Source organism: Microcaecilia unicolor, chromosome 1 (genome assembly GCF_901765095.1).
Source record: "Microcaecilia unicolor chromosome 1, aMicUni1.1, whole genome shotgun sequence".
Lineage (NCBI taxonomy): Eukaryota > Metazoa > Chordata > Amphibia > Gymnophiona > Siphonopidae > Microcaecilia > Microcaecilia unicolor.
The window spans coordinates 115841541-115862574 of NC_044031.1; the positions used below are offsets into that span (position 1 = coordinate 115841541).

The 21034-nt window shown below is 42.5% G+C and overlaps 1 protein-coding gene across 1 annotated transcript in view; it reads right to left on the bottom strand.

The window, feature by feature from the left end:
* MALRD1 (MAM and LDL receptor class A domain containing 1) overlaps positions 1 to 21034 on the bottom strand; it is a 787803-nt gene that overhangs the window by 583240 nt on the left and 183529 nt on the right. Inside the window, 1 exon segment of the mRNA XM_030202038.1 lies at positions 16524 to 16942. Within this exon segment, the coding sequence (XP_030057898.1) occupies positions 16524 to 16942 (419 nt within the window).

Consider the following 21034-nt stretch of genomic DNA (forward strand, 5'->3'; position numbering starts at 1 on the left):
GATGCAAAGCATTAATAAAGAAGGCTAAAAGAGAATATGAAGAGAAAATTGCCGCAAAGGCTAAAACTCAGAGTTACAACATTTTCAGGTACATCAGAAGCAGAAATCCTGTGAGGGAATCCATGGGACTGTTAGATCATGAAGGAGCTAAAGGGGTGCTCAGGAAGGACAAGGTCATAGTGGAGAAACTGAATGAATTCTTTGCTTCTGTCTTTACGGAAGAAGATGTAAGAGATCTGCCTGTACCGGAATTGGTTTTCATGGGTGATGATGCAGAGGAACTGAAAGAAATTTTGGTAAACCTGGAAGATGTACTGAGTCAAACTGACAAATTAAAGAGTAGTAAATCAACTGGACTGAATGGCATACATCTAAGGGTACTCAAAGAACTCAAGAATGAAATTGCTGATCTGCTGTTAGTAATATGTAACCTGTCATTAAAATCGTCTGTAGTACCTGAAGATTGGAGGGTGGCCAATGTGATGCCGATTTTTAAAAAGGGTTCTGGCATGATCCGGGAAATTATAAACCGGTAAGCTTGATGTCGGTGCCGGGCAAAATAGAACACGTAGACAACATGGTTTAATGGGATAGAGTCAGCATGGGTTCAGTCAAGGGAAGTCTTGCCTCACCAATTTGCTTCATTTCTTTGAAGGCATGAATAAACATGTAGATAAAGGTGAGCCAGTTGATGCAGCATATCTAGATTTTCAGAAAGCTTTTGATAAAGTTCCTCGAGAGACTCCTGAGAAAATTAGAGTCATGGGATAGGAGGCAATCTTCTGGAGTGGCTTAGGAATTGGTTATTGGACAGAAAACAGAGAGTAGGGTTAAATGGTCATTTCTCTCACTGGAGGAGGGTGAACAGTGGAGTGCTGCAGGGTTCTGTACTGGGACCGGTACTATTTAACATATTTAAAATGATATGGAAATCGGAACAACGAGTGAGGTGATCAAATTTGAAGATGATACAAAACTATTCAAGGTAGTTAAAACACGTGCAGGCTATGAAATATTGCATGACACCTTAGGAAATTGGAAGACTGGGTGTTCAAATGGCAGATGAAATTTAATGTGGACAAATGCAAAGTGATGCACATTGGCAAGAATAATCCGAATCATAGTTACCTGATGCTAGGGTCCACCTTGGGGGTAAGCGCTCAAGAAAAAGAACTGGGTATCATTGTAGATAATGTGCTGTAATCTTCTGCAGTGGCAGCCAAAAAAGCAACCAGGATGCTAGGAATTATTAGGAAAGGGATGGTAAATAAGACCAAAAACAATATAATGCCTTTGTATTGCTCCATGGTGTGTCCGCACCTTGAGTATTGTGTTCAGTTCTGGTCACCGTATCTCAAAAAAGATATAGTGGAATTAGAAAAGATTCAAAGAAGAGCGACCAAAATGATAAAGGGGATGGAACTCCTCTCATATGAGGAAGGGCTAAAGAGGTTAGGGCTCTTCAGCTTGGAAAAGAGATGGTTAAAGGGAAATACAGTATGATTGAGGTCTACAAAATCCTGAGTGGTGTAGAACGAGTAGAAGTAAATTGATATTTTACTTGTTCCAAAAGTACAAGGGGACAATTGAGGAAGTTATATGGAAATACTTTTAAAACAAATAGGAGGAAATATTTTTTCACTCAACGAATAGTTAAGCTTGGGAACTCTTTGCCGAAGGACGTGGTAACAGCGGTTAGTGTATCTAGCTTTAAAAAAGGTTTAGACAACTTCCTGGAGGAAAAGCTCATAGTTTGCTATTGAGGTAGACATGGGAAGCAACTGCTTGCCCTGGGATTTGTCGTATGGAGTGTTGCCATGATTTGGGTTTCTGCCAGGTACTTGTGACCTGGCTTGGCCACTGTTTGGAAAACAGGATACTGGGCTAGATGGACCTTTGATCTGACCCAGTATGGCTACTCTTATGCTCTTATGTATGTATCCTATAAGACAGTGGCGTTCAGTGCTCTCTATCTCCACCTGTTGGTAGATGGTCACAACCCACAAGTCTCTGGATTCATCTACTGCTGACACTAAGGAATTACTTGTTAAGTGCTGTTATCAGCGCTCATTAGCTTGTTAAGCTTGTTAAATTACGCACCTTGTTATAGAATCCACATAAATTTTGGCACGGATCTCTAGGCACATTATATAGAATCTGGGGGATAGTGCCTAAAAAATCCGCATGGAAAACATTTTCACCTAAGCATATTCTATACAAGGCGCCTAGATTTAGGCACTGTATTTAGAATACGCTTAGTTGATATCCTAGCGCCTAAAACAGTGATGGGCAACCTTTTGAGCTTGGTGTGTCAAAATTCACCAAAAAACCGAGCATAACTTGGGTGGTGTGTCACTTTGAGAAAAAAAACCATAATTTCACGATATTTATAGTTTAAATAACAAAAATGTATAATTGTAATATATAACTGTATTTAATAAACCAAAAACTAATTATTTAACTTACCTGCTTAGTGACTTCTTTGTTCATCTGTCAGTCGGTTTCTTTTGTTGGTCTTGATATTATTTAACTTGTGTGGGGTGCCGTGAACTAAGATAAGTGAGGGGGAGGGGGAATTCTTTAACTAACCTGTTATCAATAGAAATCAAACAAAATAAAACATGGAAAAGAAAATAAGATGATACCTTTTTTATTGGACATAACTTAATACATTTCTTGATTAGCTTTCAAAGGTTGCCCTTCTTCGTCAGCTAATCAAGAAATGTATTGTTATGTCCAATAAAAAAGGTATCATCTTATTTTCTTTTCCATGTTTTATTTTGTTTGATTTCTATTGATAACCTTAAGAGTGGACTAACATGGCTACCACACTCCTTAACTAACCTGGAAAGGAAAGAAAGAAGAACAGCAGCAGCAGCAGGGTGAGACTTAGAAAATGAAAATCAGCTCACACTGCACATAATTCTCTGGAATTTTTCAGTAGATTGTCTTTCTTTCAGAGAACTATGCACCCCTCCCCCCCAGACTGAGAAATGCCTGCCCTGTTAAATCATGGCATAACCTGCTGTTATATTACTTATATTTATCCCAAACAATTTATCATGGGAGCCCATTTTTAAGAATCTTACCTCACTGTTATGGCAGCGGCTAAGCAAGGGGCAGGCAGGGCACAAGAGAAGAGTCAGAAGACAGAGACCAGACCGTCCTGCTGCAGCCTCGTGCTCTCGTCGACTCGCGATTATTATGGCAGCGGCTGAAGAGAAGGCGGCAGGCTGCAGACAGTAGAAGTAAGCCGCTGCGCCTGCGTGAAGCATGCAGTGCATGCAGAATTATCACCAGCTGATGCTGAGCATGCAGGCGCTGGCTTGCACGCGCACGAGTACAGACGCTGCCTCTAGCCTGCCTGCGTCGCCATTGCGCGTGCATCAGAGCAGAGGAGTTAAGAGGGTGAGGTGGTCGCGTGCTCATTGGAGGATTCTGTCGGGGAGTGCGGGGCGGATTTCAGCATTCCCTTGATTTGTCAAGAAACCTGGACAAATCAAGGAAATGCTGAAATCCGCCACGTGTCAGCAAAAATGGCACGCGTGTCAGTGCTGACACGCGTGTCATAGGTTCGCCATCAGGGCCTAAAACTATGCGTGCCCATTTATACCAACAAAAACATGGCGCAAATCCTGGCACGTAGATTTAGATGCATTGGGCCATATTCTATAACTATGCATGTAAAATTTGGCATGCCCAAGAAACACCCATTTCTCCACCCAAAACAGCGCCCCTTTTTGGCTGCATGCGTTAGAGGTGCACTGTATTACAGAGTACGCATAGAGAGTTGTGTGCATAAATTCTAATTATTTCAAATTAGTGCTCATTATTGCTTGTTAAGTGCTGTTATGCTGATTGGCTTGTTAAGCCAATTAATTTACGCACATTGTTATAGAATGTGCTTGGATTTTGGCACTGATCTCTAGGCGCGCTATATAGAATCCGGGGAAATGCCCACAATCTCTCCTGACACCATCCAGGCAGTCTAAGAATATTCAGTGGTACTGTCTGGATAGTCCATCTGAATACTGGCAGACAGGGCACTGATCCAATTAGTGGCTGCCGCTGCACAGATAAGTGGCTTTAAAATTTTGCCCCTTAATGATTTTTCTTCCCCAGAAATGTCAGTGATGGAATATCTAAACCAAGGGCCCTTTTTACTAAGCTGCACTAAGGGTATACTAGCATTTTTAGCACACTCTAAAAGCTAAAGACACCCATGTATTCCTATGTGTGTCTCTAGCATTTAGCTTGCACTAAGAATGTTAGCTTACCTTAGTAAGCAGGGCCCTGAGACATTTCAAGGTTCAAGTTTAGCTTTATTTCATATCCCACAGTATCATAAACAATATCAAAGTGGTTTACATTTAAATGTGATAGGGAAGAGGATTTTTAAAAAAGGGAAATAAAACAAAAGGAAGACTAGGTTACCTAATCATTGAAATAAAAATTCAAAAAAGTTGATAGAATACAATTATATACCTAAAACCAAAAAAAGAGGGTATGGGTTCACAAAAACATCCATCACAAAATAAGACAGTGCTGGTAACCACAGATCTGAAGTAGCCATAAAAAAGTATAAAAATGCTTGTCCAAAATAGTATGTCTTTAGGGCCTTCTTAAATGACATATGCAATTTTTGTAAACAAATATCTAGGGATATGTGGTTCTAGAGCATTGGGCCATTACACTAAAACAATAATTTCTGATGAGAGAAATGGTGGCTTTATCAGCCATAAGATTCCACAACATGGAAGAATTTACAGGAGGTGTCTTCTACAAGCACATTATAGTTGTAACAAGCTATGGAATAAAAATCCTTCACTGACAATCCTAAAGTACTTCTGTTACACTGAAGGATTTTTTTCCCAATTGCAGTTCAGTGAGGGTATTTTTTATGGTTGGATGTCCCTATGGTACAAAATACATTTGGAAGAAAAATGACCATTTAAAATTAGAATGATCATACATAAGAAAAGTATTGGGCATCATAAAATGGAAACCACAATGGTTCTACATGGAATATAGTATCATCATACCTTAGAGGATTTGCAATGTTCCATTATTGACTTAGTTCAGCCTAACCAGAGGGGAGGAGAATATGAATTTATATTGCTTCAATGTGAGTAGAAATGGATTTTCCGTTTCAGCACTCTATTCCCCTGCTGATTTGAATTCTGATATTGACTTTATCTTTTTATTAGGCAAGTTTCATTCCACTCTGTCCCTTATGGCTCTAGGCATTTGCTTCTTTTTCAACCTAGACATTAAAGATACATGTGAGAGCAGGACAGTATGTAACTGAACATGTTTCTGGCCTGTTTGCTAAAGATTTCTTGCTAAACCCTCCAAATGACTTTCCTGGCGCTAATCCGGAATTCACTATTGGCTATCAAAATGCTTTAGGACTGGATCTTTTTGCTTTTAAAGTTAATTAGTTGAAAAAGCAATAGGTCTCACTGGAACAGGAGTCTGATTGGCTCTGATGAGTGATGTCTTAACAGTATTGTCTGGGTTAATCTGTGCTGCGACTTGGGGATGTATGAAACAAGTATGGAAAATTCCATTTGAAAAATTAGATTGAGAATAAAGCAGACTAGTATGCTGTTAGCTAATTAAGGCCCAGATGCATCAACCAAATGTAAAAAAATGTAAAAGTCCTTAACGAATTTTAAAAAACGAAGAATGCACCAAAAAAACAAGCCTTTAATGTTCGGTATGGTATTGTAAAGTACAATAAATTAAAGATTCGTTAAATTGGTGTAATCCCCATTGGTAATCGGCCCCTAAAGCATGTGCAGAGCAGCCAAGCGTTATGCTGGCTGCTCTGCACATGCCACAAACGTCAAAACAAACAAAAAATCCCAACACAAACACGTGGCTCCCCGCTTTCCCCTGCATAAAATATAAAATCTTAACAAACATCAAAAAAGGATCGGGAGGGGGCAAAGGCCTTGCCCCCCCCCCCCCCCCCCCCCGCCCAAGGTCGCCGCTGCTCCCAGCTTCTCCCTGTATTAAATAAAAACTCAAAATAAAAATAAAAACTTTTGCAGCGCCGGGCCCCCCTCCCTTCCTGTCTCTCTCTTTCTCCTTCTCCCACCACTGCTCCACCTCCCGCCATCCTCCGCCCCCGTGCCCCACCCCCTGAGGTCATCGCTGCCGCTCTCCCCTCCACCGGGCCCCCCCTCCGCCTTACCGGGCCCGCGCAGCACCTCTCACCTCTGTGTGAGGGCACTGCATGGGCAAGAAGAACAACAGCTGATCGACGCGAGTCTTCAGGACGTCTCTCCTTCCCTGACCCAGGTCATTGTTGTGTTTTGGGCTTATAAATTGTCTAAATACGGAACGGTTATGGGATCTAGAGGGCTGGCTGGGGCCTCAGGATTTGATGAGAATTTGTATCAGGGGTGTGCAGTACTCTTCCTTCAGGGATGCCCCAATGTAGAGTAATAACATGGAATGTGTGTGGGGGGGGGGGATCACCTCGCCAATAAAGCTGAAGAACATACTATCCCATTTAAAATGCCTTAAGGCGGATATTGCATGCCTACAGGAGACCCGACTCTCAGACTCTGAACACAGTAAGTTAAAGCAGGCCTGGGTGGGTCAGGTTGTTATGCCTCCTCTGGAGCAAGGAAGGGGGGAGTGGCGATTTTATTTCACAAAAACCTAGTCCATACCTCTGAGGTCCTCTTGCAGGATCCTCAGGGGAGGTATCTCCTGACAAAATTGTGGCTGCAAGGCAGAGAGCTCTATTTACTATCTGTGTATGCTCCTACCCCTTATGACCCAAGGTTCTTCCCGGAGCTGCTGAGAAAACTCATTCCTTATCAGGGCAAACTGCTAATTGTTGCGGGGGACATGAATACTTTAATGGACCCTGAGGTTGATTGCATGAAGACTAGGGGTGGTGGGACTTCGGGCAAGGTTGATAAGGGCATGTTACAATCCTTCTCCACCTCCCTTTCGGTGGTAGACGTGTGGAGATTATTGCACTCTGGGGAAAGGGATTTCTCTCATAGATCACGAGCCCATGGGACGTGGGTGAGACTGGATTACATTTTAGTATCTACTCCCCTCTTCCCGTGGGTCACTGAGACTCAAATGGAGCAAGAGGTGATTTCTGATCACGCTCCTGTCTGGTTTGACCTGGAGGCTCCAGTGCATTTTCAATCTGCCCCGAGTTGGAGATTTCTGAGCTACTTGACCAAGGACAGGGACTTTCAGGACTACTTACAGTCACGATGGGAGAGCTATCTCGCTCATAATATACAACATAGATCAAAACCACAGCTATTATGGTGCGCGGCAGAGGCAGTGCTATGCGGGGAGATTATCGCCTATGTAGCAGCGAGGCCGCAGGAAGGTAGCCACTAGCATTCTCAATTTAGACAGACAGCTGTGCAAGGCCAAACGTGTGTACCTAAACTCCCCATCGCAAGTTAATAGAGACAACTATGTGGCCCTGCAGGTGACACTCAACTCCTGGTTACAGGAGCAGACACAGCGCCTTACATTATAACAAAAATATCGCTTCCATAGGTTTGGTAACAGATCCGGGGGCCTTGCGCGGGTGGTTAAATCGTGGGGGGAAAACCATACTTTTTCAGCCTTCAGAGATGACATGGGAACAATGGTGAATTGCCACAACTTGGTGATGCAGCTTTTGTGGGATCATTTTCAGCAGCTTTATAGGAGATAAGCTTCGCCAGAGAGGGGTAAAGTGTGAATTTCTGGCTAGGGCAGAGATGCCCAACCTGGCGGTGGAGCTACTGGAGACTCCCTTGCAACCTAAAGAACTCCAGTGTGCAATCAAGGGGCTGAAACCCTTTTCAGCGCCCGGGGAGGATGGGTTCTCTGGGGAATTCTATAAAATCCTACAACTCTCTTTGGTGGGACCTTTATTTGATTATCATCAGTCTGTTATCCAAGGGGGGGCATTTCCCAAATATGAGAACACAGCGTTAATCTCTCTCCTTCTTAAGCCGGGTAAACCTCCCGAAGCTCCTGAATTGTACCGCCCTATTTGTTTGATAAATGTAGATATTACATTATTAGCAAAGGTCCTGGCATGTAGGTTAGTGACTCACCTCCCAGACTTGATCAGCCCTGCCCAAGTAGGATTTATACCTAAGCGCCACTCGGTATTGCATGTCCAAAGAATTCTTTTATCCATGGCACATTGCAGGCATAGTAACACCCCCGCTATGCTGGTTAGTCTAGACGCTGCTAAAGCATTTGATCATGTAGGGTGGGGATATTTGTTCCAGGTGCTCGGATGGGTAGGCCTACCTGAATGGTTTTTACAGGTACTGAAAGCACTCTATGAAGGCCTAGAGGCACAAATAGTGGCTAATGGAGGTAGGTCGGCGAGCTTTGAGGTACAACGTGGAACAAGGCAGGGTTGTCCCTTGTCTCCCCTTTTATTTGACATCTCCCTAGAGCCTTTAATTCGTTTGTTGAATAACAGCATTGAGATACAGGGTGTGTGTTTAGGAACGCAGGAAGTTTAGACATTAGCATATGCGGATGATGTCTGACCCCCGGATCTCCCTACCATGCGCACTGGAACTCCTGCGGCAGTATGTTGACCTGTCGGGGTTCTCTCTTAACTTACATAAATCCTGTGCGTTGGTGCTAGATGAAGGGTTGAGACAATCCTGGAAGGGGAAGTTTCCACTTAGATGGGAGGACACGGATCTGAAATACCTGGGGATAATAATTCCAATAGATCTTACCTCTTTGTATGCAGTTAATATTAATCCACTTCTTGAGATGACTAGGCGTAAATTGGCTCTTTAGCAGACCCTACCTCTGTCACTATGGGGACGGATTGCACTATTCAATATGATATTAGCCCCCAAGGTGTTATTAGCCCTGTAGTCTTGGACCTTTGTCCATCAGGATACAAGATAGTACACTGGGACAGAAAAGGTAAAAGAGGTGGCGGTATAGCATTAATATATCGTTCCCATCTCAAAGTTGACACCTGCACTGATTTTATCTCCCCTTTCCTTGAAATCGCTGCAATCAAAATACACCACTGAACACTCCAAAATCATTTAGTTTGTATCCTGTTTTATAGACCACCAAATTACTGGAGCACTTGCCAAACTGACCTCATGGATTTTATCTCAAACTCCTGCATATCTCATTCAAATATTTTACTTCTGGGTGATCTCAATCTCCATCTTGATGACCCAAACTCATTGCAAGAAAGTCAATTCTTGGATTTTCTTCGACTCTGGGATCTTAATTGCCCGAGCTTAGTCCCATCTCATACCAAAGGTCATTCACTCGACCTCATCTCCTACAAGTTCCTTACATCAGGGGTGTAGCTACTATGGGGCCACAGGGGCCTGGGCCCCCGTAGATTTGGCCCTGGACCCCCCTGCCATGACCCTCTCGAGCCCCCCCTTCCCACCGCCAACCTTCCCCCGCTGCCGTCGCGTACCTTTGCTGGCGGGGGACCTCTTGCAGTATACCAAGTGCTGAAAATACATAAAGACTGATGCTTTGGCTGACATGACACCCAGCTTTCATTGGTTCATCATTTGACTAATACAGTGAAGGTTTTGGAGAGCCAGCTGGAAGGGGTGTTGGAAGGTATGGCTGTCCCACATGCTTCAGATAAGAAAGAGCTGTGTTCTGCATTTAAAGTCATAGAGTGTCTTATGTAAATACAGGCTCAAGCAGTCTGTGTGTAACTCTAGTAATCCTGCCTTGAGAAAGCTAATGGGTCTTCAGGCCTTTACAAAGTTACTCCAGGAACTCCTCAGTGTTCCAATTGTGCAGACAATGTGAGGACCCAGAAACTCATGTTTCTATTTCTAGATTTAGTTTATATTCTGCCTTTTCAACCAGTCATACAAATAGGGTAAAGTATCAAAAATAGTATCTAGTATGTGTATTGTGCCTGTTGAATGAAAAGTGAAAATTTACTGCAGTTATCCTCAGAGTGACTGAATGAGAGCCAACAAATATCTTCTCATGCAGGACTGCAATGTTACTATCTAGTGTCTTCAATAATATCATATATCCACCTGTCTCTCTCTCTCTCTCTCTCTCTCTCTCTCTATCTCCCCTTGTACTATGCCATCTCTCTCTTTCAACCTCCACCCCCACCCCAGTCTCTCTCGACTGGGGTTACCATAGTTGCAGAGACAAAAAGAGTACACAAAAAAATAAAATGCCACCCCACTCCCAGCCCTGCTCTCAGCCCGAACACCACCATGCTGTGTCATGCCATGCCACAGTCACCTTCTGACCCCACAAGAAAGCCAGATTCTATAAGCAGTGAAAATACCGGTAAAAGTAACAAAAATGCATTTTCTGCCATACTCTACAAAATACAAAATTAGAAAAAATGTACAATTCCAAACAAGTAAATATCAATGAGCAGCATGTACCCCCCTCGTTTCCTCTTCATCTCCTTCCATCCCTTTTTCCCCTTCCACCCATGTACATCCCCCTACCAGTCTTTTTTCCAGCCCCCTTCCCTGCATCCATACTCCATCCACTTTTTTGACAGCCCCCTGCTTCCACCCACCCACACACACACAGCTCCATCCATCCATCCACTTCCCCTCCCCTCTTGCCCTGAGTCAGGGTGCCCTCTCTGAATGTATCTTAATGTACTCTGGTCAGGGCCACCGAGAGGGGGGGCAGGGGGGACAATATTCCCCAGGCTTGGGCCTCCAAGGGGGACCCGGCGCCGCAGTCCCCTCCACCCACTCCCCTCCGTCCACCACCGGGCCAGGCCCCCCCTGAATTCAAATCATAGCGCCTCACCTCGACCTCACTCCGTGTGAAAGAAGCGCAGCAGCGGCAGTCTGCAGATCACCTCCCTTTGGGCAGACGAGGGCAGGACACAGGGAGGGAAGGCCCGAAGGGAGGTGATCTGCTGCTGCTATGCTTCTTTCACACGAAGCGAGGTCGAGGTGAGGCGCTATGATTTGAATTCAGGGGGGCCCGGCCCAGTGGTGGATGGAGGGGGGCAGGTGGAGAGTGGGCTGCGACGACGACGACCTCGGTGGGGGGGGCAGCGGGGGGGGGGGGGGGGGGCCCGGGCCCGGCCCAGTATCTCGACGGCCCTGACTCTGGTAGTCTAGTGGTCTCTTTGGAGCAGGAAATGCAACCTTATGGGCCTCAATATGACTTACAACAAATTCAGCAAGCTGTTCACTTTTGGGTAATATTTGCATATATATCCACTGATTAGTTTGTGACCTATAAGACCAGCCTTATAATAGTCAGCAAAGTAGTAACTGAGAGATAATTCACTCAAGAATGGCTCTATATAAATAAAATTATTTATTTTTTATTTTATTAGATTTATATCCCACAAGAATCCAAATTTCAAATTCAGTTCTATGTGGATTACACTGCTAAAAGCAGTAATTGGCCCACTGTCATGTCATATCTATCAAAAAAAATTTGTATATAGAAAAGTTTTCAATTTTTTGTGAAACTTCTCATATGAGGATTCAAAATGAATATCTTTGTGCAAAGCATTCCACTACTTAGTTACACCCCTTTGCAACTGGGAAGTGGAGAACAAGATAGCCCATCACCCTTTTAGTAGTATTCCACAGTGGCAGTTCCACTAGGGGTAGCAAATAACTGGGAGCCATACCATAAAGTATCTAATAAACAAACACACAGATTTTAAAAACCACCTGTGACACCTATGGGGTCACAGGAGTGGTCAAGTGGTGAACGGAGATTGGGGTTAGCCTGACCACAGCCCAGGTACAAGGATTTCAGCCTTGGGCAGCAGCAAGGGAGTGCTTATGTTATAGGAGAAAGCTGTATGTCTGGGATTAAATGGGGGAGGGGTGAGTAGCTAGAGCCTGGGGAATGGCGCTAGTTCTTCTGGGAGTTGTAGTCTAGCCATATTCCCTATTGAAAAGGACTGATGATGTCATCTCCCTGACACAAAAGGGTGGGGTTCGGAAAGCACCTAGCTGTCCTTAGCCCTAGAAAAAGGGTTTCTTCAGAAAAAAGAGAAAGACAGAGAGAGAGAGAGAAGGGAGGAGGGAACTCCCTAAGAACTAGCCAGTGCTCAAAGTTAAGAAGAGAGAGTGCAAATGGGCTATCTATCCCTGGCAGTGAAGACCCCAAAGTACCAACTGGACCAGAAATGTGTTGGGATATTTGTTTGTTGGGCAAGATACACTGAGAGCAGGAGTAGTGCTTAAAGTTAATCTTGGACTGTGGTTTGAAATACCAAGGCAAGAGGAAGCCTGTATTTGTTTTCTGCCTAAGGCAATGAGGAGGATTCCCAGAGAGAGTAAAGGAGCCTTCCTCTATAGTCACACCACTCCTTAAAAAACCTTCATGAGACCCTACCTGTCCTTCCAACTATCGCCCCATCTCCCTCCTCCCTTTCCTATCCAAGATACTTGAATGTGCTATTCACCGTCGTTGCCTTGACTTTCTTTCATCTCAAGCTATTCTTGATCCACTTCAATCTGGCTTTCGCCCCCTTCATTCAACTGAAACAGTGCTTGCTAAAGTCTCCAATGATCTGTTCCTGGCCAGATCCAAAGGTTTCTATTCTGTCCTCATCCTTCTCGATCTATCTGCTGCTTTTGACACTGTTGATCACAGCCTACTCCTTGATACGTTGTCCTCACTTGTATTTTTGGGCTCTGTTCTTTCCTGGTTTTCTTCTTATCTCTCCCAGCGTACCTTTAGTGTATACTCTAGTGGATCCTCCTCTACTTCTATCCCACTGTCAGTTGGTGTACCTCAGGGATCTGTCCTGGGACCTCTTCTTTTCTCCATCTATACTTCTTCCCTTGGTACTCTGATCTTATCCCATGGTTTTCAGTATCATCTTTAAGCTGATGACTCCCAGATCTACCTCTCCACACCAGAAATCTCAGCTGAAATCCAGGCCAAAGTATCAGCCTGCTTATCTGACATTGCTGCCTGGATGTCTCAGCACCATCCGAAACTAAACATGACCAAGACTGAGCTTCTCATCTTTCCCCCTAAACCAACCTCTCCTCCTCCCCCATTCTCTATTTCTGTAGATAACACTCTCATCCTTCCTGTCTCATCAGCTCGTAGCCTTGGGGTCATCTTCGACTCCTCCCTCTCCTTCTCTGCACATATTCAACAGACTGCTAAAACCTGCCGTTTCTTTCTCTATAATATCACCAAAATTCGCCCTTTCCTTTCAGAGCACACTACCAGAACCCTCATCCACACTCTTATCACCTCTCGCTTAGACTATTGCAACTTGCTTCTCACAGGTTTCCCACTTAGCCATCTCTCTCCTCTTCAACCTGTTCAAAATTCTGCTGCACAACTAATATTCCGTCAGTGTCGTTATGCTCATATTAGCCGTCTCCTCAAGTCACTTCACTGGCTTCCTATCCATTTCCATTCATTCTAAGTGCATTCATTCTGCAGCTCCTCAGTACCTCTCCACTCTCATCTCTCCCTACATTCCTCCCCGGGAGCTCCGTTCACTGTGTAAATCTCTCTTATCTGCACCCTTCTCCACTGCTAACTCCAGACTCCATTCCTTTTATCTTGCTGCACCATACGCCTGGAATAGACTTTCTGAGCCGGTACGTCAAGCTCCATCTCTGGCCGTCTTCAAATCTAAGCTAAAAGCCCACCTTTTTGATGCTGCTTTTAACTCCTAAGCCTTATTCACTTGTTCAGAATCCTTATTTTATCATCCTCACTTTAATATTCCCTTATCTCTTGTTTGTCCTGTTTGTCTGTCCTAATTAGATTGTAAGCTCTGTCGAGCAGGGACTGTCTCTTCATGTTCAAGTGTACAGTGCTGCGTACGTCTAGTAACACTATAGAAATGATAAGTAGTAGTAGTAGTCTATGCTTCTGTAAAGGCCCCACAGGAGCAGAAATTGACATGAGGCATGGCAGCCCTTGAGAGAAGGGAAACATGACCTTAAAAAGCTGTTCCAAAAGTGGGTGAATATCATATCCATAAAGAAAAGAAGGCTACCTGCTATATTAGTGAATGTATTATCCTGGATACTGCTGGACTAACTCCAATGCTTAAGTTAAGTCTGTGTTTTATTTTGGATAAAGTATAATAAACTTGGCATTGTTTGAAGTGGAAAGAGTGGTTTCTCCGAACTTGTGTTATGGGGAAGGAATTATCAGTGCCACGGCTGGCACACCCTAGCTCTAACTGGTAACCAATGTAAAAATTGCAACAAAGGGTTAACTCGATCATATCGTGACGCTCCACAAATTAATCATGCAGCAGTATTTTGCAATCTTTGCAATCTGAAGGAGGGTGGTCAGGCTACAGTATGGGTGGGGCTCACACTTACATAAATAACTTATAGAATGCTAAAGTTACACATGTATCTCCAAGCAAAAAAAGGAGGAAAAAACCTCACGTGAACATGAGCAACAAAGAAGTGAGGTAGATTCAAGGAGGATATCAAAAAGACTTTAATGTAAACAGCATAAAAGCAACCTGACATGGCCATGTTTTGGCACAAAGGCCTGCCTCAGGGGCCGGGGTGTGTGCTGGTAAATTTTTAACAACAGGCTCTTTCTCTGGACGTAGCCAGCTCTGCAATTGGAAGGGCTAGGGGTTGCCGGGGTGGGGGGGGGGGGGGGAGCAACACTTGCCTCTCTCTCCTCCCTCCCTTCGTGTGGGCATGCTAGGCATACCTTTGCTGGCAGCCAATAAATGGAGTGCCACCACTCCCAACGTCTTGCTCTGAGCAGCATGCTGAAACTTCTCCCACATGCTGGAGAAGTTCCCAGTCTGCTGCTCAGAGCTGGAAACAAGGAGCGGGGAGCAGCAGCAGTCTATTTACTTGGCTGGCAGGGTTCAGCATCCCCACCAGCAAAGTAAAAGAGAATTCAGAAGGGGGCCCAAGCCCACATTTTGGGAGCTAGTTGTTAAAGTAGCCATGGAGGGCCCTACTTTAACAACCGGCTCCCAAAATTCTTAAAAACTTAACAGCCGGCTCTTGCGAGCCTGTGAGAGCCTGCTCCAGCACACCACTGCTCAGGGGTCAAGTTGATCTCTTATGTTATAGCGAAAAAGCTTTAAAAAAAAGAGTAAAGGCAATGTCTAGGTTGTTGTGAAATCTCTTATATTATGGCAAAAAAGTTTAACAAAAGAATAAAGGCAATGTCCAGGCTGTTGAATTCACATCACTGACATTTTGCTGGTCAGATGGTGTTGCAGCTCAGCGGTTTTTCAAGAGTTTCACAGTGCCTCGATTTAGGCGTGGTTTATAGAGTATGCTTAATTGATATCTCAGCGCCTAAAACTATGCACCTTCATTTATACCAACGAAAACATGGCGTAAATCCAAGCGCATAGATTTATGCGCACTGGGCCATATTCTAGAATTACGTACACAAATTTCAGAATACCCAAAAACACCAATTTCCCTGCCCATAACTATGACCCTTTTTGCCTGTGCATGTTAGAAATTAGGTTACTGTGTTACAGAATACACTTAGCGAGTTGTGTGCGTAAATTCTAATTCTTGCCAATTAGTGCTCATTAGCAACACTAATTAGCTTGTTAAGCTAATTAAATTATTATAGAATGTGCTTGGATTTCAGCACAGCTGTCTAGGCGTGCTATATAAAATCCAGGGGTTGACGCCGGCCCGTATTAGGTCTAATGAAGGACTCTCGACTATCCCATCCTTGAAAGGCCTTTGTTGTTTTTTTGTGTTCTTATTGTTGTGTGTACTTTGACTGTCTCTTCTGCCTTCGCATTGCTTCATCTCTGGCCATGTTCAGGTCTTGGTTAAAGACCTACCTCTTTGAAATTGCTTTTAAAACAAACACTCCTGACCTTCTCGTATTAGACATGTTTATCATAATATTAAGTAATCACTAGATATTATCTCTGGATTCTATATATGGCACTTAAAGTTGCATGTGCAAATGTGGGATTGCACCCAATGTGCGTGCAACTTAATTGAATAATTAGTGCCAAAAATTGAGTGGTAACAATCTATTATTGGCACTAATTGGCAACAGTTTAGATTTACGTGCAGATATTGCTACGTACTATTCTATAAAGATGTGCACATAAATCTTTTAGCATGCAACTGAAAAGGGAGTGTGGCTATGGGTGAGACGTGGGGGGGTCAGGCGTATTCACTAAAGATGTGCGTTCTGTTATAGAATTTGGGGGATCTGCACCTAATTTATGTGTAAGGATTTACACCAGGTTTCAGTTGGTGTAAATCCTTTTGACCAAATTTGGGCACAGATCCTGGCACCACATGCTTTTCTATAAATGGTGCCCAACTCAGTGCACCATTTATAGAATAGCGCTCATTTTTTGCACCTAAATTTAGACGTCATTTACTGAGTCTAGTCCTCTTTGTTTGTTTCTCTCAGCCAGATTATAAGCTCCGACGGAAAAGAGACTGTTGCTACTTTATGTATCCGTACAGCACTGCAAACACCTAACAGACCTAGAGAAACAAAATACAGTAATATTGTCAGAACCAAGACTGGTGCTGTTAGAAATCAAACAATCTTACCTGAAAAGGGTAAGAACTGAAAATATAGAGTGTTTTTCGTATCCATCTGTTCCCTTTATTTCCAAATGTTTGCCACAATAGATCTCCTTTTGTATTGCTTAAAGTTCGTTTGTAGATTGCCAGAGAATAAATGTGTTTTCCGAACATGTGGTAGTGTAGCCGGAAAATACAGTTATTGCCATACATAGTAGTTGCAGCCAGTATAGGACTGATCAAAACAGCTTGGTTTTGGAACACTTGTGGTTCTGAAGACTCTATGTAGAGGTAGTGGCCCATCACAGTGCCCAGAGTGTGATCCTTCATTGGTCCTGTGTTAAGTGTTGAAGTAGGCCCCTGGATTACTGTCCAGTCAAAATCGTCTTCAACATCTTGTTTCCAGTTACATAGTCCATTTTCAAAGCTGCACTGTAGTTCCAGTGCTGCGATTACAAGACATATGAAACATAAGTCAACAAACCTGTACTAGATCCTAAAACAAAACAATCTTACAGTATATTTAAATATCTTTCTGTCTAAACTGAGGACATAGAGATACATTCACATATTTTAAGAGTGGAAAGGAAGCTGTGACAAAAAGCTATTCAAAACTGGAGCACAGGCTGCATAGGAGGCCAAATAACAGTGAATTTAGTGATACTGATCATTAGGGATGTGTACAGGCATGAAATGTTTGGTTTGTTTCCAGAAAAATTGGTGCTCCCCCCCCCTCCCCAATTTTCAATATTTTATTTTCTCAAAAAAAATAATACATACATACTAGAACTACAGCTAATGCATAATGACTATGGTTCTTATTTTAGACATGCATAAACTGGCATTTAAACATATTTTGTATGTATATCTACATCCCAGTTTTACAAAGCTGGGATTATACATGTCTAAACAATGTACATGGAAAGGAAGTAGGACTAGGATGGGCCTGTAAAATCAATGTGTATTCCCCATTTCAGAAGTGGAATGCACATCTATGTCCAAAGAGATCGATGTCAAGATTTAAAGCTACTGTCTAGGAAAAATTAGGTTTCAGACAAGAGTCATGGACTTGATATAATGCTTTTCTATGGTACAACCAAGGAAGTTTATATACTCTGTGTAGGTATTTTCTCTGTCACTGCTGGGCTTACAATCTATATTTGTACCTGGGGCAATGGAGGGTTAAGTGACTTCTCAAGGTCACAAGCAGCTGCAGTGGGAATTGAACCCAGTTCTCCAGGTTCTCAACCCACTTTAGTAACCATTAGGCTACTCTGCCACACCATAGCCTCATGTTGAGCAGTACTCCACTAAAGGATAAGGCAGGTTGCCCCCTTGATCCTGCAGTTATGTCCCACTGAACGTGACACTGGCAAGGGTTAATTGGTTGTTTGACAGCTTTGGGAAATACAGGAACATGTTTCTAAAAAGGCCCATACACATAACCCCACAGAGTTTATATATGGCACCCAATTTTGGGCACTGATCCTAGATGTGCGCTCAACTAACTTGGCTAATGAGCCAATTAATCTCAATAATTGAGAGCTAATTGGCACTAATTGGTACCAATTTAGATTTGCGTGCACATCTTACTACATGCTATTCTATAACAACTTGTGCCCAAATCCCATAGCTTGCAACTGAAAAGGGATCCAATCTATGAGAGGTGTATGGGCAGGTCAGGGGTGTTCCTAAAATTTGTGTGCAGTGATATAGAATACTGGGCAAGTGCACCCAAATTGGACATCTGATTGCTGATGGCGCAATTCCGGGTGCCCAAATTTTCACACAATGCTCTTCAATAATGGGCGCTCATCGTTGAGCACAAACATTTTTCAGCACCAATTTTTGAGTGCCATTTACAGAATCTAGCCAAATATGCTGCTATTTCAAAATATAAACATATATATGTTCATGTTGACTCCATTGATATTTTGGACTTTTATGGATATAAAATGGGCATTTTGACCACAAGTTTTCAGCTATAAACATCCATTTTTCAATGTATTTTAGAAAACGCTCTACATGATCAGATTCCATTAATAAAATGCTAGCAGAACTTGAGACACCTTGACCTAGATGTCTCAAATCTGATTTTTTCATCCTTCCTAAATTCCATCTTTACACGTGTTCTCGTAAGTTTATGAAAATTAAAAGGCATCTTTTATATAGTATATAGAGAGGGGAATTCACATGTCCAGGTTAGGATATAGGGAATTCCCATGGTATTTTAAGAAAATCTGCCAAACATAGGGTCCCTTTTACTAAGCCATAGCAAAAAGAGGCCTGCAAGACTGCAAGCACATCTTCTGGGCATGCACCGGGTTAGTTTTTATCACGTCCTGGAAAAAGGACCTTTTTTAAGGGGCCAGAAAATGGACTTGTGTCAAAATAAAAGTAGCTCATGTCCATTTTTGACCTGAGACCTTAGGTCTCACGTGCTACCCAGGTGGTAGGCATGCAGCGCATGCCCATTGCTGTTTATCGCCAGTTAAGCACCACAAGGTAGAAAATTAAAAATATTTTCTACCGTTTGTTTTTGATGCACACCAAATTCAGAATTACCACCCGGGGCACTCAGTAGCAGAGCAGTAATGCCGATTTGGCATGTGCTGGATTCATGTAGGCGCTTATGTTTCTTTGTAAAAGAGCCCCATAGATTTTGTTGTAAAATTGGTGAAGGATTGCATGTGTAAGGTTCTGATTTTTGTACATATTTTCTTATGATTTTATATGTAGACACAAGTTTTTGAAGTTATTTTATTCATAAGCCATATTTATATTTAATTCAATATACAATTGTTCAATCATATCTTCATTTTAAGCTTTTATGGTCATTTAATTTTACATATGTATCTATGATGGTTTGTTTTTATTTATATTATACAATTTGAGGACCTCTGACATAGGCATATCTTGCCAAAACATGGTCCATGTCTGGTCTCTGTAAATGCCATTCTCTTATTTGGAACTGGAATACATTTTCATATCTCTGTATCTGGTGGACTCGTGAGTCGTGAATCACCCCTCCTATTGGACATCACAACTCCTCTTTCTTGTCTTGCATTCTGCAGTGAACTCTCCCTTTTTTTTGTCCTCAGGTCAGGATGTATACAGTTTCAGTATTATTTTAGAAAAGGATCTGCCAGCATAAAATCTTATCTAATATGCATTCAGGAATGCACATGTAGTAGGAGCTTCAGTGCATGTTGAAAAAATAGCAATTTGCAGATGTAAGTGTTGACAGTTACATGTGTAAATTGGTATTCCACAATCTACATTTGCAAGTGTCAGTACCTTTTGTCACATAGGTATTGTTTTATCCTTAGAGGGCTTACAATCTAATTTTGTATCTCAGGCAACAGATGGTTAAGTGAATTACCCATAATCGCAAGAAGCCACAATGGGATTTGAAATTACCTTCTCTGGTCCACAGCTTGCTGCTCTAGCCATCAGGCTATCCTCCACTTACTCTTGTATGCCTACAGTTTTGCAAATCTACACATATAGGGCCAGATTCTATATATGGCACCAAAACAATCATCACAAAAAAGCGCTATTCTATAAGCTGCAGTTAAAGTTAGGCACAGAATAGCACTTATGCCTGGGAATCATGCCTAACTTTAGACATGATCATTTGCACCAGCTGATACATGGCACAAATGTATGCACCTACATTAGTCACATATCCCCATTATTCTACCTGCACATCCCCTTTTTCAGATTGTGTATAAATTTGCACACATAAATGACAAATCTAATTAGTGCCAATAATTGCTTGTTAAAAGGCCAATTATTGGCTCCAATTAGCTCATGCACATGCCCAAATTTTCACACGCAATTTTTGGTGATTTTTATAGAATCAAGGGGATACTGTGCATAACACTAATTAACAGATGCCTCAATCATGATTTTCAATTTAGAGGGGGCAATATAAGTACTGGGGAATAAGAGAAGGGGAGAACTCCCTCAATCTCCATTGTTAGGGGCTGGCCCAAATAAACACTTTTTAAAAACCTACATGTGCAAAGAAGCTGTTGTAAATCTGAATGTTGATATACTAGGACATTTGCCCTATTCTGTCTATTATCATGTTTTATTGCATATTGTGTTAACATTGTAAGTAGTATATTATGCCCTACTTTGTATTGTTATTTGAATATTTTTACTGCTGTAATTGTCTACTGCTTATGTTTGATTTATTCTTAATGTATACTGCCTTCAATGAATTCCTTCAAAAAGGTAGTAAATAAATCCTAATAAAGAAATACAATTTTTTTAAAAATATGCATGCATTTCCTTTCTTAAATGGGGAATAGATATGATCGGGTCAATATTCAAAGCAATTTAACCAGGCAGAAATTGCTCTTGGCCAGTTAAATTGTCTTTTGGGGACTAACTGTGCATTTTCAATGCCCTTAACCATTTAGTGCCGATGAAAATTAGTGGTTACTGCCAAACTAAAAACCAGCTATTTGGGGGGGCATTCTGGGAGCAGAGTCAACTCTTGGCTGATTATGTGCTGATATTCAGAACTT